The following is a 19,021-nucleotide window of genomic DNA, read 5'->3' as shown; positions in this document are numbered from 1 at the left end:
TCCCCAGGGTGAACGATAACGCGCGCCCACTGATGCGTGTAAACAAAGCGCGCAATGTGTGCAGGAGGCAAAACGAAACAACAGCACACGACGCGAGGCAAGAAAAAAAAAAGCTTTAGTGATACCCCTGCGAGGAACACTCAAGTGTAGGAAGCAGATTTTCGTGAAGAGGGGAAAAATGCAAGAAAATCGCTTATTTCCTAACCAGCCTGCTCCGGACTTGAGCCATGTGGCTAATAAAGTTTTCTACTTCTTCATCTTATGTAACCAATATTATTATTAATCTTCTCTTATAGACGTGGTAATGTGAGACCCAGGCGCCCTGGAAGTGGCAGCGGTTGAGAAACGTTACTGTTACGACCAGGGGTTTATTCAAACCATGACGGGAGACTGAAACCAGCTGGGTCCGCTTGCCGAGCACGAGACGCAACCAACCACCTCGTTCTCCTCCTCGTCTGCGTACTCAGCGATGCCAACCAAGATGCCGACTAAATAGACTAGGCATCGCCTCTTCATGGGCGTCACACTTCCACCTACGCAGCCGAAGCCCGCAGGGCGAGTCAAAAAGCACCCCGCGAATGGTAGGGCTTCAGCCGGGCAACGTGAGTCACGTCAGTTCGTGCAGAACGACGGCCGATTGCCATGAGACGCGCTATGCGGTAGTTCAGCTCACTTATTTTCTCAATAACAACATAGGGTCCGTCGTAGTGGCACAGCAGCTTCTAGGACAGTCCCCGCTTTCAGACAGGCCGCCACAAGAGCAAATCACCAGGGCTGTAAGTGACGTGACGGCGGTGGGCATCGTAGCGCGCTTTGGACCGACCTTGGGAGGCGAGGATACGAAGGCGGGCAAGATGTCGGGCCTCTTCGGCGAGACAAACTGCCTCGGCGATGGAGGGATCTTCATGAGGCTCGCCAGAAAATGGCAATATGGTGTCCAGGGTGTAGCGTGGAGGGCGAGCGTATAGTAAAAAGATGGGGCTGAAGCCAGTAGTCTCATGGCGTGCGGTATTGAAAGCGTAGGTGATGAACGACAGGACGCTGTCCAAGTTTTTGTGTTTTGAATCAACGTACATATATAGACAGCATGTTGGTGATCGTTCTGTTCGTGCGCTCAGTTAGCCCATTCGTCTGGGGATGGTAAGGCGAGAAAAGGCGAAAATGCGGTGCGCAAGAACGGAGAAGCTGCTCCACGACGTCGGCGGTGAACTGCCGACCACGGTCACTGATGATAACTTTGAGGGGTCCATAGCGGAGAACTATGGAGCGCAGCATAAACGAGGACACATGATACGCCGTAGACGAGGGTAGGGCGGCCGTTTCACAATACCGAGTGAGGAAATCAACACAAACCGCTATCCAGCGGTTCCCATGACAGAATTTGGGAAATCGGCCAAGGAGGCCTATGCCCACTTGCTCAAAGGGTGCGGCAGGTGGTGTCACAGGGTGAAGCTGACCAGATGCAACGCTAGCAGGACGCTTATATCGTTGACATTGAGTGCAGCTGGTGACGTACCTCTAAGTCGTTTCCCGCATTTTCGGCCAATAGAAGCGGGCCTGGGCACGGTGGAACGTTCGTGCCGACCCAAGATGTCCAGATGTAGGGTCGTCGTGCATGGCCTGCAAGACGGAGGTGGACAGGCTCTTCGGAACTAGCAGAAGGAAGCGCTGGCCCGTAGAAGAATAACTTTTCTTCCAGAGCAGACAATCTCGCAAGGTGAAGTGGTTTGCTCCGGAGGGGTCTTCAGCCTCCGCAAGAAGAGACCGCAGGGTCGAATCTCTCTGCTATTCGGCTTGGAATGTGGCGAGGTCGGGAAAACACGGTGAGACTGACGCGACGCAGCGTTCGAAATCATCGATGTTAGACTCCGTCTCAGGAAGGGGCAACCGCGAAAGGCAGTCCGAATCAGCGTGCCGGCGACCGCTCTTGTAGGCGGCTGTGTATAGTCAAGCTCCTGTGTAGTCAAGCGGCTGTGTAGTCGAGCCGGAGAGCCCACCGTGCAAGGCGCCCACACGGGTCACGAAGGTTAACGAGCCACCAGAGGGCATGATGGTCGGTGACGATGGTGAACGGGCGTCCGTAGAGATACGAACGGAAACGCTGCGTAGCGAAGACGACGGCGAGGCATTCCTGCTCGGCGACCGTATAATTGCGCTCTGGCGAGCGAGCGACTGAGCGAGCGACTTGCATACGCAACAACGTGCTCTTTGTTGCCGCATCGCTGGACGAGCACAGCGCCGAGACCAACGCCGCTGGCGTCGGTATGAATCTCTGTGGGGCGGAGGGATCGAAGTGGCGAAGTACAGGGTGGGACGTAAGAAGGAATTTTAGGTGGCGGAAGGCGGAGTCGCACTCAGGGGTCCACTCGAAAGCCACATCTTTATGAAGCGGGCCTGTCAGGGGTTATGCGATGTCCGCAAAGCGACGTATAAAGCGGCAAAAGTATTGCATAAGCCCAAGAAACTTCGCAGCTCTTTGACAGACTGTGGTGGCTTGAACGACTCGACAGCTGTAGCCTTGGCTGGATCAGGTCTGACGCCGTCCTTGTCTGCGAGGTGTCCAAGCACTAACGCTTGACGTGCACCAAAGTGACACTTTTTAGAGTCACAGTTCACGGGCGTCACAGTTACCTTTTAAAGTTTTTCTTCGGTTCACGCAACTTCTGCGTGAGGCAAGCCTTGTGCGCGGCCTGTGAGCGCGCCTCTGCGTAGCGTTGAAATGGAAAAAGACACATTCTTCTGAGCAAACCTTGGAAGGACATAGGCAACCGAGTTAAGTCAGCTGCTTCGGCCTTGGCATGCCACCTCCGTCGCCACCTCCTCATCGTCACGATCGGGGCAGGATCATTAACCCTCTAGCCGACGGTCGCGGACCCTGACGTCGGTCGTTCAAACGTGGTCTCCGCAATCAAGCACGGTTCAAATCATAGTTTCTCATTATTACATAGGTGAAAAAGCGGCGCTGCGATACATCTCACCCTAAAGTCAGGGACCTTAACTCACCCTGTATGCATGAGTGGTGCAGGAATGCCGGGAAGATGAGTTTTCATAACTGGCTTGGCTACTGTTGGGCATGAAATAGGCATTCAGACATAATAATACGACTCTTTTCGCGGCAAACCTCAAAGAAATACTGTGAATTTTTCCACACCAGCCTAATACTTGTGTTAAGTTTATTAAAAAAAGTGAAAACGCAGTTTCATCGCTGCGCAGACGAAAGCCTCGCGCGGCACAGCTGCCGATTCCCACAGTAAGTTACTCCATATCATTTTTATAATTTCCAAAGCGCGGTTACTATCGGCGCTGTGGCCCAACAAATTTTGGCCATTTCGATGACTTACATGCACTGAGGAAGCTGCTTTGACTGCAAGCTTCTCGAAAGCGCATGTAATTTGGCATGATGTAGCCAAATTCTTGGGCCACAGCTCCCAGTGTATCCGCGTTTTGTAAATTCTATAAACTGATATGAATATTAATTACGGTGGGCTACAGGCCTCTCAGTAATTAAAGGGCTTAACAGTAATAGCTAAAAAGTTAGCTATTCAATATTAGTCAACCAGCCTGCTGGTCAGCACGTCTCAGCTGCATTCTGATGTACCATACCTGTGCACCGCTGACAATGCATGCTATGCCGAAAAAGGCGCTCTTCTAACTCAGAAAGCCTATCTTTAAAAAAAATATTGTGTAAAGTCTTAGGTGAAACACCCTGTATAGCACGCCGGTATATACGAAAATTGATTTTTTTTTTAGGGAAAGGAAATGGCGCAGCATCTGTCTCACATATCAGCGGACACCTGAACCGCGCTGTAAGGTAAGGAATAATGGAAGGAGTGAAAGAAGAAAGAGGTGCCGTTTTAGAGGGCTCCGGAATAATTTCGACCACCTGGTATCTTTAACGTGCACCGACATCGCACAGCCCACGGGCGCATTTTGCTTTTCGCCTCCATCGAAACGCGACAGCCGTGGTCGGGTTCGAACCCGGGTACTCCGGCTCAGTAGACGAGCGCCTTAACCACTGAGCCACAGCGGCGGTTAAAGAAATTGCTGATGGCCTATAGCTCTGTTAAGCCAGGACATACATAGCGAAAGCGTGGCGACTTCTGCATCGGAAAATTTTTTGTTGAACACCACAATTCGCTCTCAGATTCCAGATATTCTCACCTAAAAGATCACTGTCGCGATTGCGGTAAAGAAGAAAAGTAAAAGTGCCGCTACTTGGTTACAAAAACAAGGGTTTTCTTTCTCCACAGCGGGATAAGAAGATCAAGGCAATAATGGAAGCTTATTTCATCAGAAAGAAGCAATGTCAGTGTGTCAGCCAGCCTTCCTTGTTGGTTGATAAAGGGGCCTCATTTCTAGATAATTCACGATTTTTTTTGGCTTGGAGTAATCAGGTGGGGTAGGAGGGAGGGGGAGAAAGAGTAGGCTTTTGGTTGGACTTCGCCACACGCCAGATGAGTGGCGATAGTTGTACTTCCTTAATTTTGCTTGTCAAAGTGCTCGATGCTCTCTCATGTCACGTGATTTTCATGTATAAATGTTTGATCTTTTCAATAAAAAAAATTTGTCGCGAGTCAGCGCTCGTCTGTGTTGTCTTCTTTTTTTTTTTTCCGTCGTCTAGTTCGTGTTGTACCACCCACAATGAATTATGGAAGGCTCCTTCTGTGCTGTATATCGCTCTCATTTCAAAATTTCATGACAAACTCGCGCTTGTTGGTCGATAGTGACAACCTCGTGTTAAGCGTTCTTTCTTTTCTAGATGGTGCAAAAAAAAAAAATGAACGGGAGACAAAGAAGAACTCGCTCTCTGACCTTTGAAAACGGCCGGTGCGAAAACGGGATGGCAGGCGGTCGGAGCGTGCTTTGCAGAGAATGTAAAATCAGTTACGTCGACGATGAAGTAGTGCATGCATTTAGGTATAGCCGAATTCTATACGCAACCCCATATCTCAAATTGAACCGCACGCAAACCGAACGCGTGAGCGCCATGATCCGCCTTGCGACTAAGGCAGCCCTAAACCTTCCTCGTAGCACTAGTACAGCCAAACTCCTTGCACTAGGCATGCATAACACTATTCAGGAACAAGTTGACGCGCACCTTCAGACACAGTACCTTATACTTGCCACGAGCGCCACTGGCCGCCATATACTCTCCTCCCTTCGCATCAATATATCGGCTAACCAGTCAACCCTTATAGCCATCCCTCGACAAATCCATGCACCGCTCGTTGTGAAACCCCTTACTAGGAACGTCCATTCCCAATATCATATCCCTCGCCGTGTAGCTTGTGCTAATGCCCTCCATAAGTATTGCGGACAAGCCCACGGTGCCGTTTGGGTAGACGCAGTATATACAGCGCATGAAGCGGTAGCAGTTGCCTACAATCAAACCCTACCCCGCCTCCTAACTCTATGCTCGAGGAGGCAGAGGAGACCGCCATCGTCCTAGCTCTTGCACATTCGGACGCCCAGTACATTTTCAACGACTCCAAAACGGCTCTGTCCAACTTTGCCAGGGGCAGGATTCACACCCCTGCCAGGCAATTGTTGAACGCCCCCACCCAAAATTTACCGCACAGCGTAGAGCTCCAGTGGGTGCCGGCTCACTCTGGGAACCCTGGAAACGAGGCTGCCGATAAATTGACCCGAGGTTTTATTTGCCGGGCTCAGGACAGTCTCGATCCAGGATTCTCGAGGGAGCGGGCGCACACCTTTGCGGAGCTCACGCAAATACCCCGTTTGGACCGTCCGACTTACCCCCTCCGCACCCCTCTTTTACGCACTCCCAACAGATCCTCTTCAGACGCCTCCAGACCCGCTCTCTGTCATCCCTTCAGCTGTTATCCCACTGTTGTGGCACATCCCCTGCATGCTTCCTATGCGGTGACCCTCACGCCACACTCTCTCACATCCATTTCGGCTGCCCTGCTGACCCTCCCCCGCAGGGACAGCACGCCACCTCAAGCTGGGAGGACTGGGAGGTCCTGCTCTGCTCACGTCTGCAGAACCTGACTCGGGCTGTCGACGTCATGTCTCGACATGACCTGCATTATGCAGTGTGAGACCGTGCAGTGCCCCAGGGAGCCAGCAGGGTCTAAAACTCACTTGCCAAATAGTTTTTCTGTCTGTCTGTCTGTCTGTCTGTCCGTCCGTCCGTCCGTCCGTCCGTCCGTCCGTCCGTCCGTCCGTCTGTCTGTCTGTCTGTCTGTCTGTCTGTCTGTCTGTCTGTCTGTCTGTCTGTCTGTCTGTCTGTCTGTCTGTCTGTCTGTCTGTCTGTCTGTCTGTCTGTCTGTCTGTCTGTCTGTCTGTCTGTCTGTCTGTCTGTCTGTCTGTCTGTCTGTCTGTCTGTCTGTCTGTCTGTCTGTCTGTCTGTCTGTCTGTCTGTCTGTCTGTCTGTCTGTCTGTCTGTCTGTCTGTCTGTCTGTCTGTCTGTCTGTCTGTCTGTCTGTCTGTCTGTCTGTCTGTCTGTCTGTCTGTCTGTCTGTCTGTCTGTCTGTCTGTCTGTCTGTCTGTCTGTCTGTCTGTCGACGATGAAGACACTTGTACAGCGGGTGAATGACAAAACTAAAAGCGCAATTTTCCCTGTTTAGCCCTAGAGTTAGGCAAAAAACAGCGATTTTCAAATGCTAGGAACGTTTGCCAGTCACTGTCGCTCGAGTTTTAATTGATAAGTTGCGCTCTTTTGCACTTATATGTGCTCATAAACTGTATCAACCACGCTCTACTTCAAATATGAATATAGACTTGTAATCGTGCATGTATATGCCACAATTTTCCACAAATATGAGGTCACCTTTTCCGCGCACTGCTTTCTCGCAGCAGTCAACAGCGCCTAGACCTCTGTTTGTTTACAGGTAGTGAATGGGAGGCGTGTAAAGAACGAAAGACCGCTGTGACACTATTCTTTTTGTTCGCTTCCATTCGATTCTTGCCATGTGACCGTCTGACTGACTGACTGATTCCGGTGACAGTGAGGGCATGCATGGGGCAGTAACGAATGCACAAAAGGTTCAGAATGAATTGGAATTCTGATAAAATCATATCACTGCTACCACTTTCCGTGGATAACAAATCACCATATCGTCATACACACATGTCGGGATGAAGCTTGTCATTACACAGACAGTCATGCACAAAATTCTTCGCGTTTGATGTGTACCCTTTAGTCATATGTGCTCGGCCATGTTTTTAACAATTATCCCTATTTACACAGGCAAATCATCTTTCTAGATATATACTATCGGTACTCGAGAAAAACTTGGCTGTCATTTATTTATTTATCAATTTAGTTTGTGTGAGGTGCCCACTAACAGCAATAGGCCTTTTAAAGTGGTGCACTCAAGCAGTGAAATAGAAAAGAACAATAACAAAAGGCCAATGGAAATGATGCATACGACGACATTGAATGATAGAAACAACAGTCAAAAGGAGTACATACGCAAATATTCTGGACAAGCGCATTCTCAAACCGCAAAATTGTTCATGTACGCTAGTTTTTTTTCATATACCGCAAGATTCCACTTTAACAATTAATATATCCGCAGATATATCCTCGGCATGGCTTGAATTTTTTCGCTAGTAACGTTTTTGCTATCTTCAAAACTTTCCCCATTGGTTTTCTACGGCAGCTTTAACTACTCGATGTGAGCAATGGACAAACGTTACAAGATAGATTTTGCGCCACATCGGAGGAACGGACCATTACCTTCACTGTTTCCATAACACTATACCTTACAATGTACCGTAGTGGTCTCCCTATTAAAATTAGAATCCTATTAGAATCCTCTCCCAGTGAACACAGCAGAGTTCGCCTGAAATAGTTAAAATGCCGGTGAAATATATCAGGACCACATCGTGTGATATATACATATCCTGCAAGCGTTCTACTACCGAGGAGAAGATCCTCCTGTCTCCATGCTCTCTTTCTGTATTTCTGGCACCAGAAAACTCACGCAGTGGACACTTAGTGGCTTTGCTATCTCTTTCACTGGCAAAAATTTATGTAGGAGCGCTCCTAAAATCTATTTTTTTGCAGGAAAACTCTGACAAGAAAGTCTAAGAGGGGGATGTTCGCACATCGGCGCTTTCGCGGCTCAAAACAGTTTCTCGACGTTTGTCGAGATACAACTGCAGCCTTCTGTCTCGGTACGTGCATAAAACAAAAGAGAATTCCTGCCAGAGGTCCCGTTCGGAGCCTCGGTGTAAGTAAACGGGGGTGTGAGAAGGGTGCCTCTTCGAGCGTGTCTAATTCCCGCCGTCAGCGTCGCGACGAAAGCTGCGGCGCGCAATCGACCGAACATCAGGTGAAGGCTGCCCCCGACGCCGTCCCGTGTTCTTGCCCGGAAGAGCTGCGGTGCATGACCCCCCATCTGGCGCACGGCCTGCCGCCCCAGGACCCACAGGTGACGGCAGCACCGCCAGACAGCATGCGCCGTTTCCATTATCCTGCTCGTTTCGTCTCTCTTTACTCCAACCCCCTCTCCTCCCGTCCCTCCTCCTTCCACCCTCCGTGTAACTGTTGAATGCTCGAAAAGTACGAGACAGAGGGAGAGATGGACTGCGTGAGGGTGAAGGGCGGCCGACGCGTTCGGTTGCCCCAGGTAACCATCGGAGACCACGCTGGTGGCTTCGATCGGAAGAGTATGCAGCGGCACGAGCTCGAGTTGGGAGCGTAACGAGATGCTTGCCAGACGCCGGCGTACCAACAAGCAGCTGCAGTGGCGTCGTCGATGACCGCTCACGAAGACGTCGGGCGTCGCCGACGCTGTCTTTCCTGAACGCCGCCCTTGGATTTCGTCGCGCCTCCTTGCCCATCGCCGCGGAAGGAGCATTGCGTGGCATTGCTAGCTGCATCGAAGGCGGCTATTTATAGAACCACTCCGGCAGACGAGCAGTGTGGTGTGCGTGGTGTAAGGGTTGCGCGGTATTACCTCAATCTGGAGCAACCTGACCCCTCGGGTGCACGAACGCGCTAGAGGAGGAAGTGTCAACAGTCTGGTGGGCCCTGAAGTGCGTCTGGAGCCGGCGGCGGTTATTACGCTACGTCCATCAAGCAACCTGCGTGATTCGGGCGTCCGAAAGGACTTATTTGTGCCCCTGAGCCATTCACAGCAGAGCCGAGTGAACTGCGAAGGCGGAGTGGCTGAGGCCGTTCCTCCCTCGGGACACACGCAGGACACCTTAAGTGAACGCGCAGCTGCATGGGGAAGCCCAAGATGAGCAAGTCGTCGAATGCGGCGCAGAACTTGACGGGCTTTTCTCGGCGGTCCGGCAATCCAGGCAGAACGGCGAGTGAGACAGCTAAGCTGTCGGGGCTTCCGTAACGACTCTTTCTCTGCCCGGCTAGACACCACCGGGGCGCGTGGCACTGTACGGGCGTGCATGTACGCCAAGGTGGCACGACGATTGCGCAGCGCGTGAGCAAGAATTTCTTCGTCGGCAGACGCTCCTTTCGCTTTTATTTTTATTTCCCTTTCAAATGACGTACGTGCGAGGTAAGCGTCACCTCTCCAGCCTGGCGCCGGCGAAGGAGCTGGTCTGTCAGCGCAGATGCCCGCCGCAATCGACTCGGGGCAGCGGCGGCAGACATCCCGCGTGAGGACCGGCAGAGGAAGCAGTCTGAGTAGCAGGTCCTTCCTGACATGAGCCGCGTCTGCGTCGCCCGGACGCTACCATCCGTGTCCGCACCTCGCGAGTGCCGGCGTTGTGTACGCGGTGAGCACGTGGCCGCCGTTCGACTCGGGGCTCTCGACGCTGCTGCCGTCTCGGACGACGACAGAAGAAGCAGGGGCGCTTCCGCTGGACGATAAGCGCCGATATACCGGCCGCCGCGTCAAACGGCACGCTCGCTCGCGACGCCGGTGTGCCGCTCTCGCTGTAGCGAGGGGCGCCGCGAAACAGGAAAAACCGACGGCCGCCCGCTTTCTCGGCCACAACTCATTCTTTCCTCCCCGCTCGGCGCACTTATCGAGGAGTCGCCCGACGCACGTGCGTGTGTACCGCGACGGTGCGCCTCGAGAAAGAGTTGACACAAACCGCCGCGGGCGCGCGTTCCGCCGCGACCGCCGAGCCATGCGTGCATGCCGTCTCTCGGACGCTACCGATTAGCCGCCCAGGGCGATCCCGACGGAGCAGCACGTCCACTGACTGCGAAGGAAGGCACCACCGACGGCAACGACTACGGCAAAACAGCAGCTCGGGGTCTCATCGCCCGCGGCGGCTACGGAGACTTGGCCAACCTCGACCCGCGGACGTCAGCAGCCTTGGCGGCGGCGAAGCTCTCGCTGCATGGACGACGACGCTGCCGCAGCACCACCTCCTTCCCCTGCTGCGCCGTGCGGTGGGCGCCGCCAAAGCGCGATGAGGACCGCTGCGATCAGTCTGCTCCTGCACCTCCTGTGCTCTTGCAGCCCGCTGTGGTGGCCGCTCGCCGGCGGCGCGGTGCGCAACAGGACCGAGGACCTGCCCATCGTGTTCCCCGACGACAACGCTGCGACCACCTCGTCGCGGACGGCTCGCAGGCTGCCCGAACACCGTCCGGTTCGCACTGGGGTGAGTGCGTGCTCTCGACTGTGCCCCCGGTTCGCGCAACGGCAGCCTTAAAAGGGGGTGGCATTGGAGATTGGCGAAGCGGTGCGCGTCTTGAGTGGAATTATTGCGGCCGCCGGAGAACGCAGTGACAGGGCGCCGCGCAGTACGACTTTCGCGCTTCTCTGTGATTGTGCTGCCGCTGTCGGCGCCGTGGTCTTGGAAGGAGGCGCTGTCAGGTATACGCGGCGTCGTCAGCGCCCGGCGACGACCCGCTTGCGTCACTGGGTATATTTGCGCAGGACGGGTTTTGTCGCGATCGCCGGGCGGCGGTGGCGAGGGCGCCAAAAGGAAAACAAGCGGCTGACCAGTCTTGTAACTCGCCGTTTGACACGTGCGCGCCGGCAATGCTCTGCACGAAGGGCGCGCTCTTCTTCCTCGTCCGGTGACTGCAATTAGATTAATGAGTAGCGCCGCAAGAAGGCGGCAGTGCACGAACCCCAGAATTTATTTTTTTAAACGACTCGCGATAACTGTGAGAAAGATTTACGAGGTGACTTTTGTAAAGCCGAGGCTTCGCTGTACACCTTATTTTCTTCACTAATGCGTGGTTGCAAGTATGGCAATATACACACAACACGGAAGCAGCGATACGGCTGCGTTACCGCGAGCCTCAGCACAAGCTCTTCTTTTTTAGGTGAGCGTTATAAGCTGCGCATGAATTCAGAACTTATTGAAGCCCAGATTGGCGACTTTAGCAAGCACACTTAAGTTCGTAAAATATAATCGCTAATTCGTAAAGCAAGCTCAGTTTACATCTTGTCAGAAAAAATCGCGTGCAATGGCTGTGGCAGTATACTTAAACACGTAAAATGAGGCTTTTGTGAAATGAAGCGGGTTTGTGCCTTTCGTGGTCGCGGTTATTTCAAACTATCCTATAAGGCACGTCTACTGCGCTTTGGGTTAAGCGGTGAAATTTTTACTAATTGCTGATCATGCCATGTTTATTCACGTATATGTAAAGGCTGCGTAGAAAGCGGAAATTAAAACTGCAGCTGTCATTAGAGATGTGACACTTGGCGGACGTGTGCGGCCCGAGCGGCCACAGATGCTATAAATTTCTCCTATGGCGTGTTCGCGTGGAGAGAACTATCTCTCACCGGCAATTTTGCCCACTACAATAGCTGATGTGCTTAGGCACTCTTCCTACCCAGTTCAAGGTCGAAAGTTCGACTTCGGTATCGGTTCTTGCACACCGACGTGGGCAGTTTCAAGGCGCGTTTTGTTTGCAGCATGCATGTGTAACGCAAATAATAATGGCTTAGATATTTCAGGTAAAAACAGCGTGGGAAACAGTCGGCTCGATCCTCGCAGGCTGCTACCGAACGCAGGAAAGCAAATATTCAGCAGATAAAACTTTAACGTAAAAGTAAGTTTTAGAGGAAGAACACTTTCATTTCAATTAATTTTTAAGCAATGGAGAATGTAGTATATATAGTGATTCACCATCATTCTAATACGTCCACTGCAGGGCAAAGGCGTTTCCTGTCGACCTCCAATTAACCCGGTCATCTGCGGCCGCCTAACCTCCGCAGTCTTCCTGATTTCCTCCGCCCACCTGACTTTCTGCACTCCCCCTGCTCTGTTTGCCTTTTTTTGCAACCCACTGCGCTACCCCAAAGCAACCTTCGGATATCTAGCCATCGCGTTACATGCCTTCTCCAAGCCCATTTCATCCTCTTGATTTCAGCTGCGATATATTTTGATCGCGTTTGTTCTATGACCCATTTACAGACCCTCTTCGTGTCTCTTAACGTACGTACGCGAATCATTCTTCCTTCCATAGCTCGCTGCGCTAGCTGTCCTCAGAATTCGAGCCGCTTTTCGTTGAGTAGAAACAGTGCGAACTGAGACTGGGCCGAAGGAAGACTCAATGGAGCACTCAAGGGATTACCGACTCTGCCATGCTTCTGTTTCAGCTTTTCGTTAGCCTCCTCGTTTGGGTCCTATATGATGAGTACTGGAAAGATGCAACAATTGTACACTTTTTTCTTGGGTATGGTACTGATAAGTTGATATTCAAACAAGAGTATACCTCCCAAAATGTGCTCCACCCGATTCTCATTTTCCGAGTCATTTCACTTTCGAGGTCCGGTTCTGCTGTCAGTACCTGCCCCAAGTACGTGTATTCTCTTACTACTTCCAGTGCTTCGCTGCCTATTGTAAACTGTTGTTATCTTCCGAGATTTTTGAATGTTGGTTTAGTTTTCTTCATGTTAATCTTTAGCAAACAAGTAAGAAACACTGCAGGGACGGGACGTAGTATATATAAGAACAGACACAGACGAAGCGCTGACTACCAACCGCATGTTTATTGACGGCCCATCGTGCATATACATCGTGCATCGTGCAGGGCTGCCAATAGGAAAAGCATAAAATAGAATGTGCCCCATCATTATATTTTGCCTTTATTTCGTATTTTCATACTTTTTTTCTCTGTTGGTCCTGCGTATACCAGGTGTTTCAGCGAACATGTTCTGCCACTTTTAAAAATAAGTTTTTTTGATTTAAAAGAACACTTTTGTCTGCTTAGCATTGCCAGCGGTGTAGCGCATCAAAATACACCTAAGACGCGCTAAATAGTAAACTGTTTAACAAATAATGAATATTAATTTTTTTAACTATATATTAATGTCTCTTCTTATTTACTGAGAGGCGTGTAGCTCACCGTAACTAATATCTGTATCAGTTTTTTGAATTTCGAAAACGCAGTTATCCGGCGCTGTGGCCCAACAAATTCTGGCCACATCGCATGAAAATGTATGCGCTTTCGGAAAGCTTGTAGGCAAAGCAACCGCTTTACTGCACGTAACTCGTCGAAGTAACCAAAATTTGTTGGGCCACAGCGCCGAGGGTAACTGTGGTTTCTAAATTATAAAATCTCATATAGATATTACTTACGGCGGGCCACACCCCTCTCAATGAATAAGGAGACTAACTGTAACAGTCAAAAAGTTAACTATTCAATATTAGTTAACCAGCGGACTAATTAGCCCGTCTTAGGTGCATTCTTATGCGCTACACAGCTGACAATGCTCTGCCGAAAGAAGCACTATTTTAACTCAAAAAGCCTATTTTTCAAAATTATGTGACGTCTTAGATGAAACACCCTGTATATATGTTCGCTTTGGACGGCCAATATGCATACGATTGCTGGCCAACGCTTCGTTTGAGTCCGTTCTTAATTCCCGGTGGTGTTTCGTACTTGCTTGTTTGCAGTGCATCAGCCGGTCCAAATTTCCACTTCGCTAATCTTTACACCCGCGGTTCTGCTTTGCTCGCTTAGGACTTCAATCACCGTCGGCAGTTCGTCCCCTCGGTTGCTTAGCACGGCGATGTAATCAGTAAGTCGGAGATTACTAAGCTTTTCTCTTTTATCTTCTGTCCCATAATCTTCCCAGTACAGTTATCTGAATTCCTCCTGTAATCACGCGAATCGAAGTGGAGAGTAATCACGCGATAGAAGTGGAGAGATCGTGTCTGCCTGCCCGACACCCATCCAAGTTGGGATTTTATCACTTTCCATTAGGAGAAGCATGACCATTGTGCAGCTGCTGTATATATTTTCTAGTACCTTTACATGTATGCATATATAAGTACATATATATGTACATATAGACTATATACCGGGTGTTTCAGAGATCATTTTCAATTTTTTTTAAATGCGCTTTGTGGGGTAAAAATATAGCTTTTGCGGCTTAGTATTACCAATGTTGGCGGACACCATGAAAAAGGTTAATGGTCTTAAGTAGCACGCTGGTTAACTAATCTTGAATAATTAACTTTTTAACTAGTAGAATTAAGCGCCTAGTTGCAATTATAGATTTATAGCCGGCCGTTAGTAATAGCCATATCAGTCTTTAGAATTTCTGAAATGCGATTACCCTGGCCGCTGTGGCTCCACAAAATATGGCTGCATCGGGCGAAAATACAGGCTCTTTTGAAAGCGTGCAGGCAAAGCAACCCCTCCAGTGCACGTAACTAGTCAAAAAAGCCAACTTTCGTCGAGCGAAAGCGCCAAGAGTAATCGAGTTTTAGAAATTCCAGAAACCAGTATGGCTGTTACTAACAGCCGGCTACAAATCTTTAATTGCGACTAGGCGCCTAATTCTCCTAGTGAGAACGTTAATTGTTAAGAATTAGTTAACCAGCTTACTACTTAAGACGATTCACCGGTTTTCTGATGTCCGCCAACACTGGCGATAGTATTCCGAAGAAGCATATTTTTAGCCTCACAATCCTATTTTTGAAAATTTTTGAAAACTGTCCGCTGAAACACCCGGTATATGCTATATATGCCTATGCATGTATTTCCGGTTCACAGTATATTGGGTATACATACACCAGTAAGAACCCCAGAAGCGGTCGAAATTGCTCCGTAGCCGCGCTTGGCTGCAGCATCGGAAGGTAAAACGAACCTCGTATTCTTGCTATCGGGCTTCCAGATTATTCAGACTTGCCAACACGAAGCGCATGTCGACGTGCAGGATGCGAAGTGTTCACTCCCGTGGAGCGCGGGGAAACACACTACCTCTTGCGCGGACTTTGTATCGCGGGGCGGTACGTCCGAACTTGTAAGAGTGCAGCCACTTCCTGCGGAGACAGATAAAAAGCAAGGCGGCGGTTCGTTTTTGTCGATGTATCGCGCACAGATACCAACCGAAAAAAAAAGAAAGAAAAATGCTACACTGGCGTATGTGCGTTTCCGGTTGGTTCTATCTTCAGCCAGCGAAATCGGGCATGCGCTGGCTTGTTTCAACCCTCCAACGCCCCTTGAAAAATTGCACGGGGAAAAGCCCTACAAACGTTTTTTAATCGACTTTCTACCGCGCACACGAAGTGTGCATCCTGCCAGACTGCATATACCTCGTCTTCCAACATGATTTTTAAAGCATTGTCGTCTGCTCAGCTCCCACGGGCACTGAAGGAGTAACGCAAGATTTCCTTCTGCAAAAGCGTATCATAGCGGTATGCGTATACAGGTGCGTGCCGCGCACGCGTCTCTAGTTCTGGAGGGTGCACTAATTCTTTCTTTGCCGCGGGAATAACGGTGAATGTCAGGTTAGTGAGCGTAAAAAATTTATTCACCCATAAATTTTAAGATTTCACTGAATTGTAGCACATCGCAGTGTAGATAAAAGTTTTTTTTTTCCATGCCCGAAAAACGCTTGCGCCACCTGACGCGTTCTACGCGCACCTGGCCGAATGCGTCGGTCTTGATCAACGCATACCCTGCTCAGACGCCCGGATTCAATCCTATCCGTTAGCCTTTACGTGAGCCACATCATTTCAACCAGCAAGTAGACTCGATCATGCAAAGGAGATCCCGCAAGTCGCTAGGCTGTGTAGGTGGGCTCTGACAGGAGTTGTATACCACGCTGCCAGTGAGTGACGCCGCCGATTGACGGTCACAGGCCGCGTGGAAACTTTTTCAAGCCTTTCAGCACTGGGAGATCCGAGCACCTGGGCGGGGGACACGCGTGTGCGCATTGCAAAAACTGGTCGGTTCCCACCGACGCGAGGATGTGAACCCAGTGCATCGCAAATACGAGAGCGATGTCCAGCAACTAAGTAACTTCTCCGCAGCGATGGTACGACACCGTTACGGCGGGAAATCTACTTCCATCCGTGGGAACCATGTTGCCGGAACTTTCCCGCAGGAAGCTGAAGTTAGAAAGAGAAATTTTAGAGGTTGTCCAGATCGAGCAGTGCGATCCGGATATTTGCATTACTAGGCCTCGGTACATCTGGTTATGAAACTAATTCATAATTAAGTAGCCTAGAACAGAACGAATTGCGCACTGCGAATACTTCACTCCTTTCGTATAGTCCGCTTCATTTCGCACTCTCGTGAACACATTTTATTTATCTCTTCGTATCCGCTTGTACTGCCTCCTTGAACAAGCCGCACAGGCTTGTTATGTTTTGATAAGTGTACGTACGTTTTGTGTACACTCTCTAACTTGGCTTGAATGGCAGAGGCAGATCATTTCGTGGAGTTAGCGCTTGTGGCTTGTGTATCTCTGTCTGTGTCTTCTGCATCTGCGCTAAGCTGTTTTCCAAACGGGTGAAGCACTTTCACCTTGCGCCTCCCATTGCACCCGCCTTTGCAAGAACCATGTGACTTCGCAGCATCACGTGACTTCAAGTGGGGTTACCAGTGATGGCATTTTACTTTCCTCTTTGCTTTTGCTAAGGGGCGCCACCGACGCCGAAAGCTATGCCCTGAGCCCTGATGCTGATATCATTGTCAAGAAAGCGCGTCGCCGCATGATTGGTCTACCTTGTCTGGACTGAGCTGAGTCCGCCACCAAATGCTCCTGTCAACCAACGGTGTGCATAGCGGAAAGAGAAAACCCCATAGACGAAGGACAAGGGGAACAAAAGGTGCTTCGGGGCGCCGTCTCTAATGCCAAGCACTAGCAACACTGGTGCACCGAACAGCATTGCGAGCGCCTTACTGCTGCCCGCGGCAATGTAGCATCGCTGATTATCTCGACAGCGGGCGACAAGCAGGTATGTTTCGTAGAAGTGCGCGTGGCGCGCAGTGGGCTTGAGAGAGAGAGAGAGAGAGAGTTTTCCGCTCAAGAGGGGGGTGGAGGAGACCTTGCGGTCCCCATTTCGATGGGGGCGAAGTGCGAGCAGTTTGCACGAGTGCGCAGATTCCGTGCTGCTTGTTCGAGGGTCTGGAGATGAGAATCTATGTACGCGCTAATCCGAAACACTCGACAGAGGCTTTCGAGCGGCACCTTGGAACGTAGAAGAGCGCATTCCTGTCATGTTTCTTTATCGATCGGTTTGTTTAGGTGGCTGTAGCGTTTGTTATGAACCTGTGCTGCGCTTTCGTTTGGTATGAGAGAAAGGGAGAAAGGGCTTTTCTTTTCTTTACAAACGTTCTTCGACTTTCTTATATATCGATCAAACCAAAGTGCCAACCCTTTCCGCAACAGCACCTTGAGTTCGCTAATTAGACGAAGGAGTTATTACTATCAGCATCCACGTCAGAGCAATCGTATGGTTACAAAGTGATCTTGATATGCTGCTGAGGTCACGTCGCTGTTAACACTCATTTCACATGGTAGAACGCATGTGATGAATTCGTGCATTAAAGTTCGGCGCTCAGGTACGGCTTAAATAGCCGCCCACCACTGCTCACCAGACACACTATTCGTGCGTTGAACAAGTACAAGCGAAAGGCGATGGATAACAGGAGCCCGCGGAGCAGTCCACTAGGTCCCGCTGAGGCATGATGAAAAACGGCTGGTCGTAAGGCGCACGGGGTGAACGCGATAAGACCCCGTAAAATCCACAGCTGTGTAAGGAAGAGTATGCGGGGATGGATGCAGCATTCGAGTCGCTCCGGAAGATCTCGCTTTCTCATATGCGTGTGTGTGCGTGTGTGTGGGAGGGGGGGGGGGGGAGTAGGAGGATGGGGAGGCTCTCCCCCTACGAATAGTCATTCTCGGCAAGGTTAACGCGACTGGTAACGTACTCAAGGCACTCACGCGCCTCCGAGCGAAAGCCTGCCGTTATTACTGTAGCTATAGAAGGAAGCGCAGCTTGAGAGTGTTTCGCGCACTGCAGCGTTGGCACGTGTACTGTGTGCCAGGTTCACCTTGGTTTCTCTGCACCCTTGAAAGCAACGTGCGTGCATTTTCACCCGCGAACGAGGAAGAGCGAGGGGCACGCCGTTCGTCGTGATTCCTGCATGTTGTAGACGCGCTGGCTGGCAGGAGTGGTGTGAGCGAGAAAAAAAACGCGCGCTATTCCGCTTGCGCAATCTTTCCGCGAACGTAAACTATTTCTGTCTGATTTTTATTCGCCTTCTATTATTTTACTTTCTGTTAATGCGTACAGTGATCTCTCAACCACAATGAAATCACCATTTGAAAAGAGCCGAACGTCAAGTCTTGGTTAAGCCTTTATTGGCGATTTTCACGAAACCGACGCCACCTGCGGCGGCACCGCGAACTAGTCTTAGAAAATTTGGCGCCCAGAAACGCGTCGTTTTGCTCCGTTGCCCGAGTATTTTCGCCGGCACATTCAGACGTTGTTATCAGAGTTTTGTTTTAAAACTATATCTCGGGAGTGCTTTCACATGCACGTCTGCAAGCTGGCGAGATCGAAGAGCCTCTAAGTGTCATTACCGTTATTTTTCCGGTGCCAGCAATACGGGGAGAGCAGGCGAGCAAGAGGTGTCCACGCTGCAGTCAAACGCTCGCAGGACCATGACAGCACAATTCTTGTAAGCATGCACACCGCCTATGTTTTCTGAAAACATTATTTTCCTGGGCTTCAGGGGTCTATGTGAAAACAAGGCGCTGTTTGTGCAGAAACATCGCGGAGCGCGCATGAATAACGGACACACTTCAAGCGCGAAGTTTTGTGCGACTGTCACTGTAACTGCAGGCCTCATTACGCTCTAAACATGAAT

At 50.5% G+C, this 19,021-nt stretch overlaps 1 protein-coding gene across 2 annotated transcripts in view; it reads left to right on the top strand.

Moving 5' to 3' along the window:
- The first annotated feature begins 9,096 nt into the window (after positions 1-9,096).
- Positions 9,097-19,021, top strand: part of LOC144128664 (uncharacterized) — an 84,482-nt gene continuing 74,557 nt past the window's right edge. The window contains exon 1 of one of the 2 annotated variants that reach the window (XM_077662247.1): positions 9,097-10,551. In XM_077662247.1, the coding sequence (XP_077518373.1) occupies positions 10,288-10,551 (264 nt within the window). In that variant the 5' untranslated portion in view covers positions 9,097-10,287. The remainder of the gene's footprint in view (positions 10,552-19,021) is intronic. The other variant, XM_077662248.1, reaches the window with a different exon arrangement.

This window comes from Amblyomma americanum, chromosome 4 (assembly GCF_052857255.1).
Source record: "Amblyomma americanum isolate KBUSLIRL-KWMA chromosome 4, ASM5285725v1, whole genome shotgun sequence".
In the NCBI taxonomy this organism is placed as follows: Eukaryota; Metazoa; Arthropoda; class Arachnida; order Ixodida; family Ixodidae; genus Amblyomma; species Amblyomma americanum.
The sequence above is the reverse complement of the archived record's forward strand: the minus strand, read 5'-3'. Positions and strand labels throughout refer to the sequence as shown.